At 55.1% G+C, this 15,062-nt stretch overlaps 1 protein-coding gene across 1 annotated transcript; it reads left to right on the forward strand.

Moving 5' to 3' along the window:
• The first annotated feature begins 2,495 nt into the window (after positions 1–2,495).
• DOLPP1 (dolichyldiphosphatase 1) lies at positions 2,496–11,602 on the forward strand. The gene is made up of 8 exons (XM_019728802.2): positions 2,496–2,627; positions 6,202–6,302; positions 6,555–6,639; positions 6,737–6,836; positions 7,042–7,140; positions 7,673–7,801; positions 8,249–8,338; positions 10,152–11,602. Exons 1-8 carry the CDS (start codon positions 2,552–2,554, stop codon positions 10,186–10,188), a joined length of 717 nt encoding a protein of 238 aa, XP_019584361.2. The 5' UTR covers positions 2,496–2,551; the 3' UTR covers positions 10,189–11,602.
• The last annotated feature ends 3,460 nt before the right edge of the window (positions 11,603–15,062 follow it).

Genomic DNA, 15,062 nt, shown 5'->3' on the forward strand with positions numbered 1-15,062 from the left:
GCTGCTGTTTCTCAGTCTAGGTGTGTAGGACACTGCTCCCTGGTCCATGCTGGTATTATGAGCCTTGTGCTTCTTCCCCCCCACAGGCAGTCAATCACTGGTCATCAGTTGGCCGCTCACAGCAGCTCATGGCAGCTCTCGCTGGCTGCTGGCTGCCAGCCGCTCACGCTGGCCACCAGCCACTCCTGGCAGCACACAGTAGCCCACGACAGCAGATAGCAGCCCACGGCAGCTCACACCACCTCCAGCTGCTCATGGCAGCCCAGCTGTAAGGAGAGCCGTTTGTTCACAATCTTAGCTGTAGAGGGCGCAGCTCACTGGCCCATGTGGGAATCGACCTCGTTGTTAGGAGCATGGTGCTCCAACCACCTGAGCCACTGGGCTGGCCCCGAAGTGGCTTCTTTGAGCCTCAGTGTTCACATCTGTAAAATGCGGGTGTTGGATCAGGCCGGAAGTATAGACTCAGGCTCAGTCACTAAATGCCTGAGCCGGTGAGGGGCTGGGACAGGTGGGAAAGAGAGCAGATCTGAGCCTGCCAGATCTCCACATGTTTTCACTGGCAATTGGAACAGCGCAATGTTTAATTGAAAGGTACTTGTGAAAAACTTCACTTTGAAAATTTCCAAACGTGTAGAAAAGTTAAAAGGAAAACCATATAAAGAGTACCCAGAAAACCAACATCTTGAGTCAGAATTAACATCTTGCCATTTCTTTTAAAAAATATATTTTAGAGTAAGTTTCGGACATATACTTCACCCCTAAACCCTTGAACAAGCAGATCTTAAAAATAAGGTAGTTCTTTGGCATAACCACAATACCATAATCACACCTAAAAAATGTATCAATAATCCTCTAATATCTACTGGGGTTCTGGAAAGTGTTTTTCCTGATTAATTGGAAGTGGACTCAAATTCCACCCGGAAAGGAGAAATGCTTGACTCTTTCCCTTTGCAAGCTGATAGTCACCTCCAAATTGCTGGCAAATAGGTTTGTTTGGTTTAAACAGCTTTATTAAGGTATGATTCGTATGCCATAAAATGCATTTGCTTTAATGGTTTTTTAGTAAATTTATGGAGGTGTGCAACTGTTAGCACAATATAGTTTTAGAACACTTCCATCACCCCCAAAAGCCCCTTGTGCCCATTTGCAATAAACTCACACCTCCTGCTTCTCAAAAAGCTAATAATGGAAGTGCCTGAGGTAGCTGGTGGTAGGTGACAGGGAAATGGGGCCAGCTGACGGACCAGCCCAGGCTGGACCAGGTGGGGAGATAGCTGAGCACAGCTGAGAAGGGTAGAGGGCGGGGGTGGGGGGGGAGGCCCTCCTGGCTTGCTGGTGGGCTCAGTCACCATCCTTCCCCTGCTCTTTGCTGAACCCACAGTCCTGGCTCCAGCTGTCCTGCAGTCTTGCAGAGTGAGCCATTCTGGTCAATGGGATTCCTTAATTTATTTTCACTTCTCACAAGTATTTATGTCATTTATCAGGTTCTTGTTCTAGGTCTGGCCTGGGCCAGGCTCAAGTACATAACAGGCCCTGTCTTCATGGTGCCCTGGGCTTCTCTACTTATAGCAGAACCCCCAAAGTACATAAAAAGCACATAAGAAGCAGACTCCAGGGCTCCAACCCAGATCTACTAGATCAACCCAGACCCCAGTGGGACCCAGGAATCTGACAAGCTGATCTTGGTGTGCCTGAAGTCAGAACCATTTCTTACAGAGAGACAAAGAACTGATTACACAGTCCCGTGTGATCAGTGCTGAAGTAGGAGAGGGGATGGTGGGTATGAAGGTGTGTCTGTCTACACAGAGAGGAGTGTTTTGGGAAAACTGAGGTGTAGGTGGAAAACCGGCTCCTTGTTTAAAATGCTCCCATGATGCCTCATTAAATAGCATAAATGTGACTGAATCAATAAACACTGTTACTTGAATGAAAGAAGGAAGGAGTCTTTCTTAACTTCAATTAAGCTTCCACTTTTAGCATCACTTCAGAGAAAATAAGCCCCTCTAGATCTTTGGCTTCAGTTTACCCATAACTAAAAGTGGGTGGGTTCAGACCCCGTCGTGCCAAGTTTGCCCCCTCACCCCCATGTGAGCATGCGCTCTGATGGGTGCCTAGGTCTCGCCGACTCAGACCTGGGACGCTTTCGCTAGGCGCAGGTACCAGCTAAACCAAAGCTCCCACCGAAGTTCAACACGCCCCCTAAGCTAGCGCCTGATTGGTCGACCCTGCCCACACTGCGAGCCAGCCTCACCTTCTGGTTGGCTGTTCCGCCTTTAGTTCTGTGCTGGACCCTCCTCTTCTCTGATTGGCTACTAACCCACCTGCACTCTCCCTCAATTGGGCGCCGGCTTGGCCGGTTCGCAAGCTCCTAGGGGCCCCACTCTCTGATTCGCCGGTTGGTCCAGCCCCACGGCCTGAACGCTGAATGGCTGCACCGCTACCTGTATTGGCCTCTAATTGGATACGCGGCGCCTCCCTGGCGTGATAGGTCAGGACCACCGCCCCCCTGGCTCCCCATTGGCTACTCGGCAAAGCCCGGTCTCCGGGTAAGATGGCAGCGGACGGACAGTGCTCGCTCCCCGCTTCATGGCGGCCGGTGACCCTCACCCACGTCGAATATCCTGCAGGTAAAAGGCGGCCCCGACTCCGAGGACATCTTCCCGGAGCCAGACCCTCAGCCCCCGGAGCTCAGGCCCGCGTGAACCTACGGAGGGGCGCCGGGGGATCGGGGTGGGAACTGTCAAATAGTGAGCCATGGAGGGGCTCGGCCGGCGCGCGCGCCGCGCAGGCGCAGTGGTGCGGTGATGAGCTGGGCGAAATTGTGAGCTGCTCGCTCGCGCACTCTGCGACTGCGCGGCCCGCGTGCTACCCCCGGTCCCGGGGCGCGGGTGGACTGCAATGGGGAGGGGGGGTCTGTGTGAGGCGGGAAAGGATCACTGGCCAGGACCTGGGCCCTTCTTCCCCGCCCTCCCCGAAGCCGGAGAGGCTGACTGGGACAGTGCCTGTTTCCTTCAGACAGCGTGTTTGGACTGCCTGTAAGAGAGCTCCCCGTTGCTGGGAGTGTGTAAACCCAGGTCAGGCAGCTATTTGTTGTTTGAGGACTTCTGGTGTGCCACGCCCTTGAGCAGGGCCGTGCTGCACAACAGAGGGGACCCCGTAAGGGGCAGGCAGCTTCTAGAATCTTGATTTCTGGAGCTTCGCATGAGACATAGGTACTACCTAGAAGCACAGCGTTTTCCAGCTGGGAAGTCCTTTAACTACCATTCTGGAGGCGGTCTAGTAGAGTAGTGCAGAGTTTGGGCCTTGGAGACAGAGGTGTCTGGGCTTAAGTTCAGGCCTAGGCCTTGTGCAAGTGACTTCACCTGTCTGCCCCGATTACTTCATTTCTAAAGTGGGACTAATCTCAGTGCTTCCTTTCTAGTGGTGGTGTGAGAATCAAGTAGCAGGGGGCGTGAGAATTGCTGAGTGCAGTGTCTGGCACACCGTAAGCATTCAGTAAATAACTGCAGTTAATATCCCACCTTCCCAGGGCCCTCTCAAGCCCACCCTACTCTCCCTGGGTAGGATGGTTGGGTGTCAAGTGAGCCCCTCCTTGAGTCCCCGTTGTCCTAGGAAGGACCTGCTCATGCTGCTCTTTGGGGCGGAGGTGTGAGAACCAGGCCCTGCTGAGGGCCCCAGGGCTGGCTGCCAGGGAACTTTGACCCTGGGTGTTCTGGGTTATACTGGGGGTGGAGTGGCCCTGCCAGGTGCTTGGCCCTGCCTGCCCGCCCACCCACCCTCCCATCAGCCTTCCATCCATCAATTCAGCCAGTATCCACTGAGCGCTTCCAGAGTGCTAGGCCCTGGGCTGGCTCTGGGTTTAGAATGGTGAACAGGCCAATAAGTCCCTGTAGTCCTGGATTGTGAAAAAATGCCACTTCACAGGAGGGAAACCAAGACCTGGAGAGGGGAAGAGGCTAAGGCTTCAACACTCTTGTGACTTCCCTTCCCTGGCCTTGGAGTAGCTTCTCTGAGTGCTCCCAGCCTGACAGGCGAGAAGAAGGAACCCGGCAGTTGGGAAGAGCGTGACGCAGGCTGTAACGAGGGACCCTTTGTAGGGACTGTGGGTGGCCGGAGGGGGGACCTGGTTGAGCCTAGGGGCATACCATGAGGTCAAGCCTCCGCTAACTCTTCTATGGCTCCCCACACTTCTTCGTGCCCCTCATCACACTGATCCTTGCTTCCTTCACCCATTCTCCATTCGTTTACCATCATTTTTGAGCCCAGTTAAGTGCTAGGTGCTGTACTGGGCTTGGGGGATTGAGTGGGGTGTAGAGGGAGAGACAGACACAGCCTGGTATCTACACTAACAAGCGTATCATGAATGAGGCCGAGTTACCCCCCACCAGGCCGAAAGCTCCGCAGTGGCAGAAACATGTCTTTTTTTGCCACTGTGGTGGGTACTTAATTTATGTTAACCCAGACAGCATCCCAGATGGGAAAAATGGTGTGTGCAAAGGTCCAGAAGTAGGACAGAGCACTGTGCATTGAGGGAACTAGAGTTCGGTCCCTGGAACTGGAGCAGAGAGTGGGAGGGGAGCAGCCCAATGAGCTGGGCTGAGGTGGGACTTATCCCAAGGACAGAGGGACCATGGAGGGGCTTGGGGCAGAGTGGTGAGGCAGCATCTGCAAGAAGGTCCCAGATTAGTGCCAGGTGTGGGACAGGCCATGGAGATGGCCAAAGGTTTGGGGGTACCAGCCACTTCCTGTCCTCATAGCCCGTACCCTGGACATCAGCTGGACAGCTGAGAGATCCAGAATCTCAGGGCTGGAAAGGGCTGGGCCATTTTGTGGGTGAGGAGACAGAGGCCCAGAAAAGGGAAGGGCCTCACCCACTGACCCAGCTGGCCTGTGACAGCCCTAGCACTTGAACCTAGGTTGATGGCCTGTTCTCCCAGGTCAGCTCCAAGCCAGCCCTACCCTGGGTAGGTGTGGGTGAAGCCAGGTGTGTGTTCATCTCTTCAGCCAGGAATCTGGGCTCAGCCCTGTGTGGGCACCTTCCCTGCTGCCTGCATGAGGCCAGGTGGGTGGTGTGGGCCGTTTCTCCCATTAGGTTCTCCTAACCTCTGAGTGAGCAGAGCCCCCAGCGTGGAAGTGTCCAGGGTGCCGGGGATTGAGTTAGGTGTCACACAGGCCCCATCTCATTAAAGCTCACACAGCTGTAGGAGGTGGGTACTAACATCCCCAGTTCGTAGGTGAGAGAGCTGAGACTCATGCAGGTGGAGTCTTTACCTGAGATCGAGCAGCCCGCGAGTGCTGGCACAGGAACTGAACCCTGCCCTCTAACCTCAGAGTGGCCACATAGCTGCCCTGTCTTGAATGGTGAGGGTAGTTTTGAGGCTTGGCATCAGCCCTGCTCTTAAGCAAGGGGGAAAGTGGTTCTCATCGCTTGGCTGTGGTGTCCTCATCTCTCAAAAGGGGCTGGCAGTCCTCACATTGCCCCCCTCTCTCCCTGGCCTGTTAGGCGAGTGAAGAGCGGGTAGTCAATAGGTAGCCAATTTCTCGCCAACAGAGAGGCAGTGAGAAGCCGTTACTGCAGTGGGCAGCCAAACTGGGCACCACAGTCTCCCGCCCACCCTTGGCCTTGGTCCTTGTTGGAATCTGTAGCATAGACCCCAGCTGTATGGTGGCCAGAGAATACCAGGATTTCCTGGAGGCCCTGGGGTAGCCTCAGCACAGCACTCTGCGTTCTAGAGGTACCTGCGTGCCTGCCAGGCCATCTCCTTGTACAGGGCCCGGCCTCAAGGTGAGACCAAGCAGGGTCAAATTCCTGATTGGGCAGGGTGGTGGGTCTAGTGTCTGGACCAGGCCAGAGCCTTGGATTTTAGTCCCGCTCCCACCCCTTTCTGGCTGTGTGACTTTGGGCAAGTCCCACAACCCCCGTGGGACTCAGTTTCTTCGTCTATAGAATGGGAGCTGTGAAGGCACCTGCTTAAAACTCAGGATCTATGAAGTTTAGTGCTCAGTAAACAGACACGGGTCACACCTGTGACTGAGTGGCTGTGGCCCGCTGGGAGACTGAGGTGTCCACAGCTGCCTGGCCCTGTACTCCGGGCCCTGCTGGGACCGTCTTTCTGGCTCAGGCCCTACCGTCTCGCGGGGGGCCAGCCCTCTTCTGATGCCCATGCTCTGTCCTCATCCTATTCTCCCTGTCTCACCCAGGTGATCTCTCTGGCCACCTCCTTGCCTACCTGAGCCTCAGTCCCGTATTCATCATCGTCGGTTTCATGACTCTCATCATATTCAAGCGGGAGCTGCACACGGTGAGTGAGTCGGCCCCCCCCCCACCCCGTTCCCCTCTCCACACTGCTCCCAGGTACCCCCACCCCTGGGAGGGGTGCTGTACCATTTCATCTCAGGTGTTTTGCCTTTCCTTCCGGTGTGTGGAGCCTCTTGGCTGGTTCCAAGTTATGTACCAGTTGGGCTGGAGGTTCAATTGGAGACCACGGTCTTTGGGGCTGGGCGGTGGCCAGCAGGCACACAGAGGCCCAGCTGACCACACAGCTTCTTGGCAGATCTCATTCCTTGGGGGCCTGGCACTGAACGAGGGGGTCAACTGGCTGATCAAACACGTCATCCAGGAGCCGCGGCCCTGTGGAGGTAGGGCCCAAGCCTCAGGAGTCTGGGGCTCTCCCAGGTCGGGGCATTACTGGGAGGCCTGCATCCTCCTGTCCTGCCCTTTCTCTCTCCCCCACAGGCCCTCATCCGACAGTTGGCACCAAGTACGGGATGCCTTCCAGTCATTCCCAGTTTATGTGGTTTTTCTCTGTCTACTCCTTCCTTTTCCTGTATTTAAGGTGAGCTTGTGTCCCAGCTGGAGTGGCCCTGAATTGGCCTAGGCCAGGCCCTGCCTGGGTCTTGTCACTTGGCCACTGCTGGGGTGGGAGGAGCTGCATCCAGGACAGAAAGTACCCAGGGAGCATATGGATGGAGCCAAGGGCTGTTTGGGAGGCCTGGGCTCCAGGATGTGGGCTGAGGCTATCTGATAGGCCTGCCTTCTAGGATGCACCAGACGAACAATGCCAGGTTCCTGGACTTGCTATGGAGGCACGTGCTCTCCCTGGGTCTCCTCACCGCGGCCTTTCTCGTCTCCTACAGCAGGTATGCAGGCAGGGAGAACCCAGACCCCACACCCTGCCCGCTGGTCTTGCTGGATTCTTGGGCCCTGTTGGAGCCCGCTGTGGACCCGAGTCCCAGAGCCTATAGGGCAGGGCTGGGAAAGTAGTGCCAGTCTCATTTTAAAGGGTCAGAGCTCTGCTGCCCCTTCCAGCTCAGTCCTTGCTCTCTCTTCTCGGCTGAGCCCAAGGATCTGGGGACACCGCCATACATCAGCCTTCTGTTCCTAGCATCCTGGAAGAGCCCCTTGCAGACTTGAAGGGCTGGACAGAAGGGAGGCAAATCCCAGCTGAGCCATCTCCTTACTTCGAGTCAGGAGAGCAGCTGTCGTGATCCAACCCCCTGCCTCCCTCTGGAAGTAGATCTGAGGCTCTGTGTGCACAGGAGTTCCCACCTGCCTCTGGCTGTCTCCCTGTGTGCACACACAGGTCCCTGGGAAGCTAGTACTTGGGCGTGGGGGATCGTGCAAGCCTGTCTCTGGCTGGCTCTCATTAACTTCCCTCTGTCCTTGGCCCAGGGTCTACCTGCTCTATCACACCTGGAGCCAGGTGCTCTATGGGGGCGTCGCTGGGAGCCTCATGGCCATCGCCTGGTTCGCCTTCACCCAGGAGGTCCTCACGCCGCTGTTCCCCAGGATAGCAGCCTGGTAACTACTTCCTGCTGCTGTCGCTGTCTCTCGCACCTTCCAGGCACCATGGTCCCTGCCCCCTCAGTGGGAGGACGCAGGAGTCCTGACTTCAGCCTCAGTCTTCTTGAGAGGGCCCTAGTGTCCAGGCTTCTGGTGGGCATAAGGCTGCAGGCCCCACTCACCTGGCTTCCACCTCCCCCAAGTGCCATTCTCTGTCCTCACCTAGGCTCTCAGGGCCTTAGAAAGCAGCCTGAGTCCTGCTGGGCTGTGTGTACTGTGGGGCAGCGCTCCTGCCTGCGTGTCACCCAGGTGACACATCTGAGTCTCTCAGTGGCTCGGGGTCATAGGCCAGGCAGACTCTGAGCAGTGGAGGAGGGTGCATTGCTGGCCCCAGGCACTGATGGGGCAGTCTGGCTTGATGACAGTCTCATGCCCTGATGTGGTTCTGGGTGTCTGTCTCTCCAGGCCTATCTCTGAGTTCTTCCTAATACGAGACACGAGCCTCATTCCCAACGTACTGTGGTTTGAGTACACCGTAACCCGGGCAGAAGCCAGGTGAGTTAAGGGGATAGCAGTCACTGGGTCCTGGCTCAGTGGGGCACAGCCTCAGGGCAGCTGCTGCGCTCATTTTTTGAGGACTCCCCAAGAACCAGGCACTTGCCTAAGCACTTTTCTTGTACTGTTGCGTTGGAGCCCCCTGGAGCCCCATTTTACAGATGAGACAACTGAGGCTCAGAGATGAGAGGAGTTACTTGACTGATGACTTACAACTCGTGGGTGGGGGAGCTGGGCTGGGAACCCAGGCTGTCTGGCCCTCTGTGGCCCAGAACCAGAGAGCTGGGCAGCTGAGATTCTCAGGGCGCCAGTGTGTAGACACCCGAGGCTGTTGAGTCCTGATACTTTCCTATAAATGGGGAAACCAAGTGCGATTACTCAGCAAGTTGGTGCCAAGCTCGGCTTTGGAGCCTCCTAACTCAGCTCTCCCTCCCCACTTATTCCTAATCCTGGGAGGGGTTCCAGCTGGGGTGGGGAAGGCCTGGTTCCCTGGGTTCAGAGGGGAGCTGAGGTGAGGTCAGGCTCCAGAGCAAGCCTGGGAGGTTTCCCCAAGGAGCTGGTGAAAGGAAACATGGGGAAGGGGCAGGGCAGGGCACCGCATCGCAGCAGCTGGGAAATGTGTCTAGTGCATCATGATCCAAATTACCGTAATGAGCTTACGGGTAAAGCCCTGGGTCCATGAGGATAGGGGATTTGAGGGGGTTAGGGCAGCAATCCCATTAGTAGGGAAAGGCCCCAGCTGGCCCAGGCTCTCTACCTGGCTCCCAGAGTGATCTGCCAGGACTGGCCCGCCTCTCCTGGCTGTCCCACCTGGCCCTGCCCCGCCTGGCTGGCCACCTCCTGCCTTCATTTACCAAAATTTCCATGGGTATCTTCTCTGTGCCAGGCTGTGTGCGTGGCACAGAGTGAGACAGTCACAGCAGTCAGGGAAGACTCAAAGAATACGGCCCCTCCCTATGTGATGAGAGCTTGTGACAGAAACATGATATGGGGGTGGGGTGGTCGCGCCTGCTGCCTAGGGGAGACAGACCTAAACCTGGAGAAAGTACGGGCCTGGTAAAATTGGGGCTTAGCAGGAGAGTGCTCTCAGCAGAGGGAACAACGTGGGCGAAGCTTCTGAGGCAGGAGGAAGTTGGGTGAGTTCACCAAACAGAGGCAGTGACTAGAGCCCAGGGAGCAAGGGGGCAGGGCATGAAACGAGCTTGGGGACACATCACGCTGGACCTGAGGGCACCGTTAGGTTTCTGAATTTTAACTGGGACTCTAGAGGGCCCCATTCTCTCCTCTGAGCCTCAGCCAGCCCATCTAGAAAATGGGGGGACTATCTCTGCATCCTTCAGTTTTCTGGGCCCACTATTGCTGTAACAACACCCCCAAACCAGGTATTCAGATCCCTTCTGTAACTGCCATCACTAGTTCTACCTTTGCTTACATACCTCCCCGATGGAGAACTCACTGCCTTATCGTCTGTTGATAACAGAACCCTGCTTGTGCTGGCTTATCTATAAAGGGGAACTCCCCATAATTAGTTGGAATCCAGCCGTACCTCTTGCCTCCATTCTCATCCTGGCCCCCACCCTGCCCCAATCTTCTGGCTCTGTTCCTGGCCTCCAGAGCTGAGACATCTGTGATACGGGCCAGCTAGAGAGATTGACCTGCTTTCAGTCCCAAGTCCCAGGTGTCAGGGCAGGGCTACTGGGGGTGGGCATTCAGCCCTTTGGATAGGACTGTGGGTAGGGAGAGGACAGCTAAGGGGGTGGGTCACCGAATGCCAGAAGTCCCCTCATCTGACCCGCCGAACCCCATTTTGCAGGAATAGACAGCGCAAGCTGGGGACAAAACTGCAGTGACTGGTCAGTGTGGCTGGGTCCGGCCTCCAGATCTGGCCTGCACGATGCCTTGCAGGACGGACAGAATGACAGACAGAGGGATGAAGCAGAGACCTCTACAGACCCAAGTCACCAAGTGGAGCCTTTTTTTTTCTTATTTTAATTTTAATGAACAAGGTGGACCACAGGGCCGAGCCGGTCCGTCCCCCAGGACCCTGGAGGGCCTGCTGCCGGGGGGGCCACACGGCCAGAGACCCTTGCTGTGCTGCTTCCAGCCCGGGTCGGGCGGAGAGTGCCCTTGGTGTGGGCACTGGGGTGTGGGGAGAGGAGGGCTTGCGCCTCTGGGCGAGGGGCCAGGAGATGCAGGTGGCGTGAAAAATACACACTATTTATTTTTCGGTTTTGTCAAAGGCAGATGGGAGAATGGAATGGGGCTGAGAGCCTGCTCTGCGGTGGCTGCCCAGGTACAGAGGGGCCCGGCACAGCTTCCCAGGCCCTTTGCCCCGAGCCCAGTGGGCAGACTGCCTCTCCCGGGGTCTGAGAGGTGGCCTGGGGGCCCAGGAGAGGGAAGCACCTCCCTGCCACCATTGCCATTCCAGAACCTCATTCAGTGTTTCCTTGTCTGGGGGCCAGGGCCCAAAGAGAGCACGCATCTGGCGGCTGCTGTCGTGTGTCCTACCCAGTACCCCCCCTACACCACAAGGGCTTTCTCTGGTCCCCTGTCCCCAAGACAATGGTCCCTTTCTGACAAAAGAGCCTGCACATGTGGGTGCACAAACCCAAGCTGTTTACAGCTCTTTTTTGTCCTGCCATCCGGGAGCAGTTAGTCTTCATCTCCACGTGAACAAAATGCAGAGGAACCAGGAGCTGGGTGAGAGGAGTGGGGTGGTGGGTGCCCAACGCCCCGCCCTTCCCTTCCCTCTGTGTGCTGTGAACATTCCTTGTCCTTCTGACCCCCTCTGAGAGGCTGGGAACCTCTCCAGCCTGTGTCTGGGCTGTGGTTCACAGATCCCCACTGTCCAGCTCAGAGGACGACAGCCCCTCCTAAAGGGACGCGATCTCTGAAGTCTCTCTGAATCGGAGTCGTGGAGCGCACATGCTTCCAGACTCTTCGAAACTTCTAGGACTGAACCAGGCTGCTTGGGACCTGTGTTCGAACCCCTCCCCCCTTTTCTTTGTGGAGGTTCCTAATCTGCTGCTGAAGCACAATATTTTGGTGCTTTCTTTTCTCATTTGTTAAAGACAGTGTCCAAAAGCCATTCCAGATGCCAGGACCAGGGGCCTATTTCTGGGGAAGGTTGGTCAGTCCCCACATTTTCTTCCCCTTCCCTTCTTATTTTTTACTTTTTTGCCTAAGACAAGCCAAGTGTGAGGTGGTTTAAGAAAAATCAGTGAAATTGTTTACTATTGTTTTAAAATAAAATATTGAACTCTGGCAGCTTGAGCACGTTGACTGAGCTCATGAGAAGCGGCTGTGGCGGCTGTGGGGACACGTGACCCTGAGAGACAACTACATAGTTGAGACCATAAAATCGTAAGCATCTCCAAGACGTCTGGTCTCTTCCAGCCCCCAAAGCCATGGTTTCAGTGGCCTCTATGACATTTCCCACCAGAGTCTGAGGAGACCTGCCATGTAGATTTTGGGAAGTTCCCCTTTTTCAGTCCCAGTCTGCCTACGTACGTGGTCTCGGCTGGCTCTGGCTCTGCTCTCAGTAAGCCTACTTCCTCCTCCACGTGACGGCCCTGGAGGAAGGAACAGCCAGTGTGCCCCTCCTAAGCCTCTGCACCCCCCTCTTTGTTTATTTCAGTATTTCTTGAGTGTGTGCATGGGTGAAGACCTTGCTTTGGAAGAAATAACTGCAAACTGAGCTGGGTTTTTGGAGGCCTTGTAGGAGATGAACATAAGTCGAACTTAAGGGTTGGCCAAGGTGGGAAGTCTAATCCTTGATTCACTGAGCTGAGATGCAGAACGGCTACACCCTAAGGCGAGGGGCGCAGAAGTAAACCGGTTCTCACATGAGCTTGAAGGCTGGGTTCGGGCCCCCAGCGGTCCACAGAACCTTGACATTCAGTACAGGTGACCTCACCCCAGGTATGAGGCACTGAGGAACCTACATCCCAGCCTTCAGTTATTTGTATGAACAGGTTTTAAATTTCAATGAACAGAATATAGACAAAGATGACCGGGTACAAAAGGAAATGACACCATGACTGAGAACAAGCAGAAATTAGGTAATGGAAACAAACCTGCAAATACCTCAGATGCTGGGATGATAAGGCACAGACTGTAAATTTAGTTTTAAAGAAATAAAAGGGGCCAGCCAGGTGGCTCAGGCGGTTGGAGCACTGTGATCCTAAAGCTGAGGTAGCCGGTTCGATTCCCACATGGGCCAGTGAGCTGTGCCCTCTACAGCTAAGATTGTGAACAAAGGCTCTCAGTGGAGCTGGGCTGCCGTGAGCAGCGGGAGGTTGGCGTGAGCTGCTAGAGGCTGGTGTGGGCTACCATGAGCGGCTGGTGGCCAACGTGAGTGGCTGGCAGCCAGCATGAGTGGCTGGCAGCTGGAAAACAGAGCTCATAGCGACTAGACATGAATTGAAAAAGTAAAACGGGAATAGGGCAGAAGAAATCGCGAGTGCAGCATGGAGAGAGGAAGGGGCTGTCTGGTGAGGCCTGAGTGTTCCCTGAGTCCCAGGCAAACTCATTGCTTTCACCCCAGTTGACACCCACCCACATCCGCCCCCGCCTATCACCCCACCTTCAGGTAGCCCAACACCTTTTCCAGTTCAGTAGGTCACCAAGCCTTGCTTACCACCTCATAAGTATCTTTGAAACGTCCACTTCGCTGCCTTGGCCACTCTGTGGGTCCCCCAAGTCCCTACCTGGAGGCAGCAGAGCCTCCCCACAGGTTTCCCTCTTCCCCACGTCAGGCCCCTTCGGTCCCTGCCATAGCATCTTCCTAAACACTCAGTGTCTCAGATAAAGCCCAGCTCTCATGTGGCCCTTGTGTGGACCCGTGTGGTCTGGCCCTTCCGTCCCTCAGCAGGCTCCCTCCAGGCCTGTCCTCACGTCTGGCCACTGCACTTGCCCCCTGAAGAGAGCCAAAGTCAAGTTCATGCTAATCTGGATAGAAAAGCTTCGGGGACCTAGGTAAACGCCAAGTAATCTAATTCATTAACTTATTACATGTTCAAATTTCAAATAATGCATAAAATATATTAACTTAGAACAGTTCTTTTCCACTCATATTTTTAAAAACGTTTTATTTAAATGTGTTTTTCCAGGCCCCATCAGCTCCAAGTCAAGGAGTTGTTTCAATCTAGTTGTGGAGGGCGCAGCTCACAGTGGCCCATGTGGGGATTGAACCGGCAACCTTGTTAAGAGCACCGCGCTCTAACCAGCTGAGCTAACCGGCCGCCCCCTGCACTCATATTTTGTAAAAAATAAAATCAAGTTCATCTGCTTCATTGGCATCAGGGTCTGGTTGCCTGTGGGGTCACCTCTGGGTCAGCTGATGGAATTCTCCTGGGTCCTCTGGCTAGGCAGTTTGAGCTACAGCAGCATTTTCTGGATTTCATGCATGATGCTGTCACCAGAACTTTTATCCCAAGCCACAAGTGCCCACTGGCATAACAGTGGATTTTACGAATCAATCCTGCAGGTGTGTGATCACCCCCACACTTACCTCCCAAGTGTCCAGAAACCTTTAAAGCACCTACTTGTCCCATATCCAACACTTCAAAGTGTGAGGTCACGGGTCACACCCTCAGGAAATTACTGAACTGTTTCTTTCCCTTCTTTCCCTACCAGTGCCACCAGGGACCTCTAAGCAATTCATTTAACACTGACAGGTTGTTTTGGTGCTAAATGAGTCTCCCAAAAGTATATCTGTAACAACCCAAATGCAAGGGGATGCCCTCACTTCTGGAGAATTTTGGGGGTGAAATCCTGCAGTCAGAACTGTGTGGTTCTTAGAACTTGAGTTTTGGGAGTCTTGTCTGTGCAGTGACCTTGATGGCTCACTGTCACCTGCCTTGCAGCCCCACTCTAGTGTTTCTCACACAGCATTCACTCAACTCCTGCTGTGCCCCCCCTTCCTGGGACTCCCAGTAACCCCTAGAGGGAGCGTTTTCACCCTCATTATACAGACGAGGACACCCAGTCTGTGTACTGTCCTGCTCACAGGGCATGAAGGGGAATTCGTGTAACCCCGAACCAATACCCCACCTTGCAGACCGTGCTGGGGCCCTAAGGAGTGACCAGGCCCAGGGAAACACCCTCTACTCCCAAGATCGGGGTTCTGCCTCTTGCTCCCTGGGACTTTGGAGCAAGTGGCACATCCTCTCCATGTCATCGGAGAACGAGAATGGCTGTGGGAGATTCGGTGAGGCCCAGCAGCCCCAGTGCCCAACACAGGTTGGTTCCACCTGATCAACGCTGTCGTCCTGCCAGCGTTTTCCTGCACCGCCCGGGCTGTGGCTCTCTGGCTTCCCTCCTCACAGGCTCATGGGCCCGAGTCTTGGGCGGTTTCCACCCACAGCCTCCCTCTTTCTTCACCCCTGCCCTGGGTCTGGGTGGGTGTGGCATGGGGCTAGGGGCTTGGCTATAGGGGCTCCCCATACCCTGGCCTGAAGGAGACAAAGTGTGGCCTCTGAGAATCTCTGCCATTTAGTAGCCTAGTGACCATAACCTCTCTGAGCCTCAGTTTCCTCGTCTGAAAAATTGAAGACGACCACAGGACCCATCCTCACGTGCCTGTCACAGGTCAGGCAGGCCATGAGGCAGCTCATAGGCTGGATGAGTTCTCCCACCCCCACCCCACGTCATCTGCTCTGGGTTTTCACATGTGCTGTAGGGCCAGAGTGTCCCTTGGAGGGAGAGACTCTGCTTTCCACAA

The sequence above is a fragment of the Rhinolophus sinicus genome, linkage group LG04 (genome assembly GCF_036562045.2).
Source record: "Rhinolophus sinicus isolate RSC01 linkage group LG04, ASM3656204v1, whole genome shotgun sequence".
Lineage (NCBI taxonomy): Eukaryota > Metazoa > Chordata > Mammalia > Chiroptera > Rhinolophidae > Rhinolophus > Rhinolophus sinicus.

Excerpts from the sequence above, each read along its gene's own strand:
- DOLPP1 (XM_019728802.2), top strand. The coding sequence starts at position 2,552 with ATGGCAGCGGACGGACAGTGCTCGCTCCCCGCTTCATGGCGGCCGGTG. Across the intron at positions 6,640-6,736 it reads GGAGCCGCGGCCCTGTGGAG|GCCCTCATCCGACAGTTGGC; the intron begins GTAGGGCCCAAG and ends TCTCCCCCACAG. Across the intron at positions 7,802-8,248 it reads TTCCCCAGGATAGCAGCCTG|GCCTATCTCTGAGTTCTTCC; the intron begins GTAACTACTTCC and ends CTGTCTCTCCAG.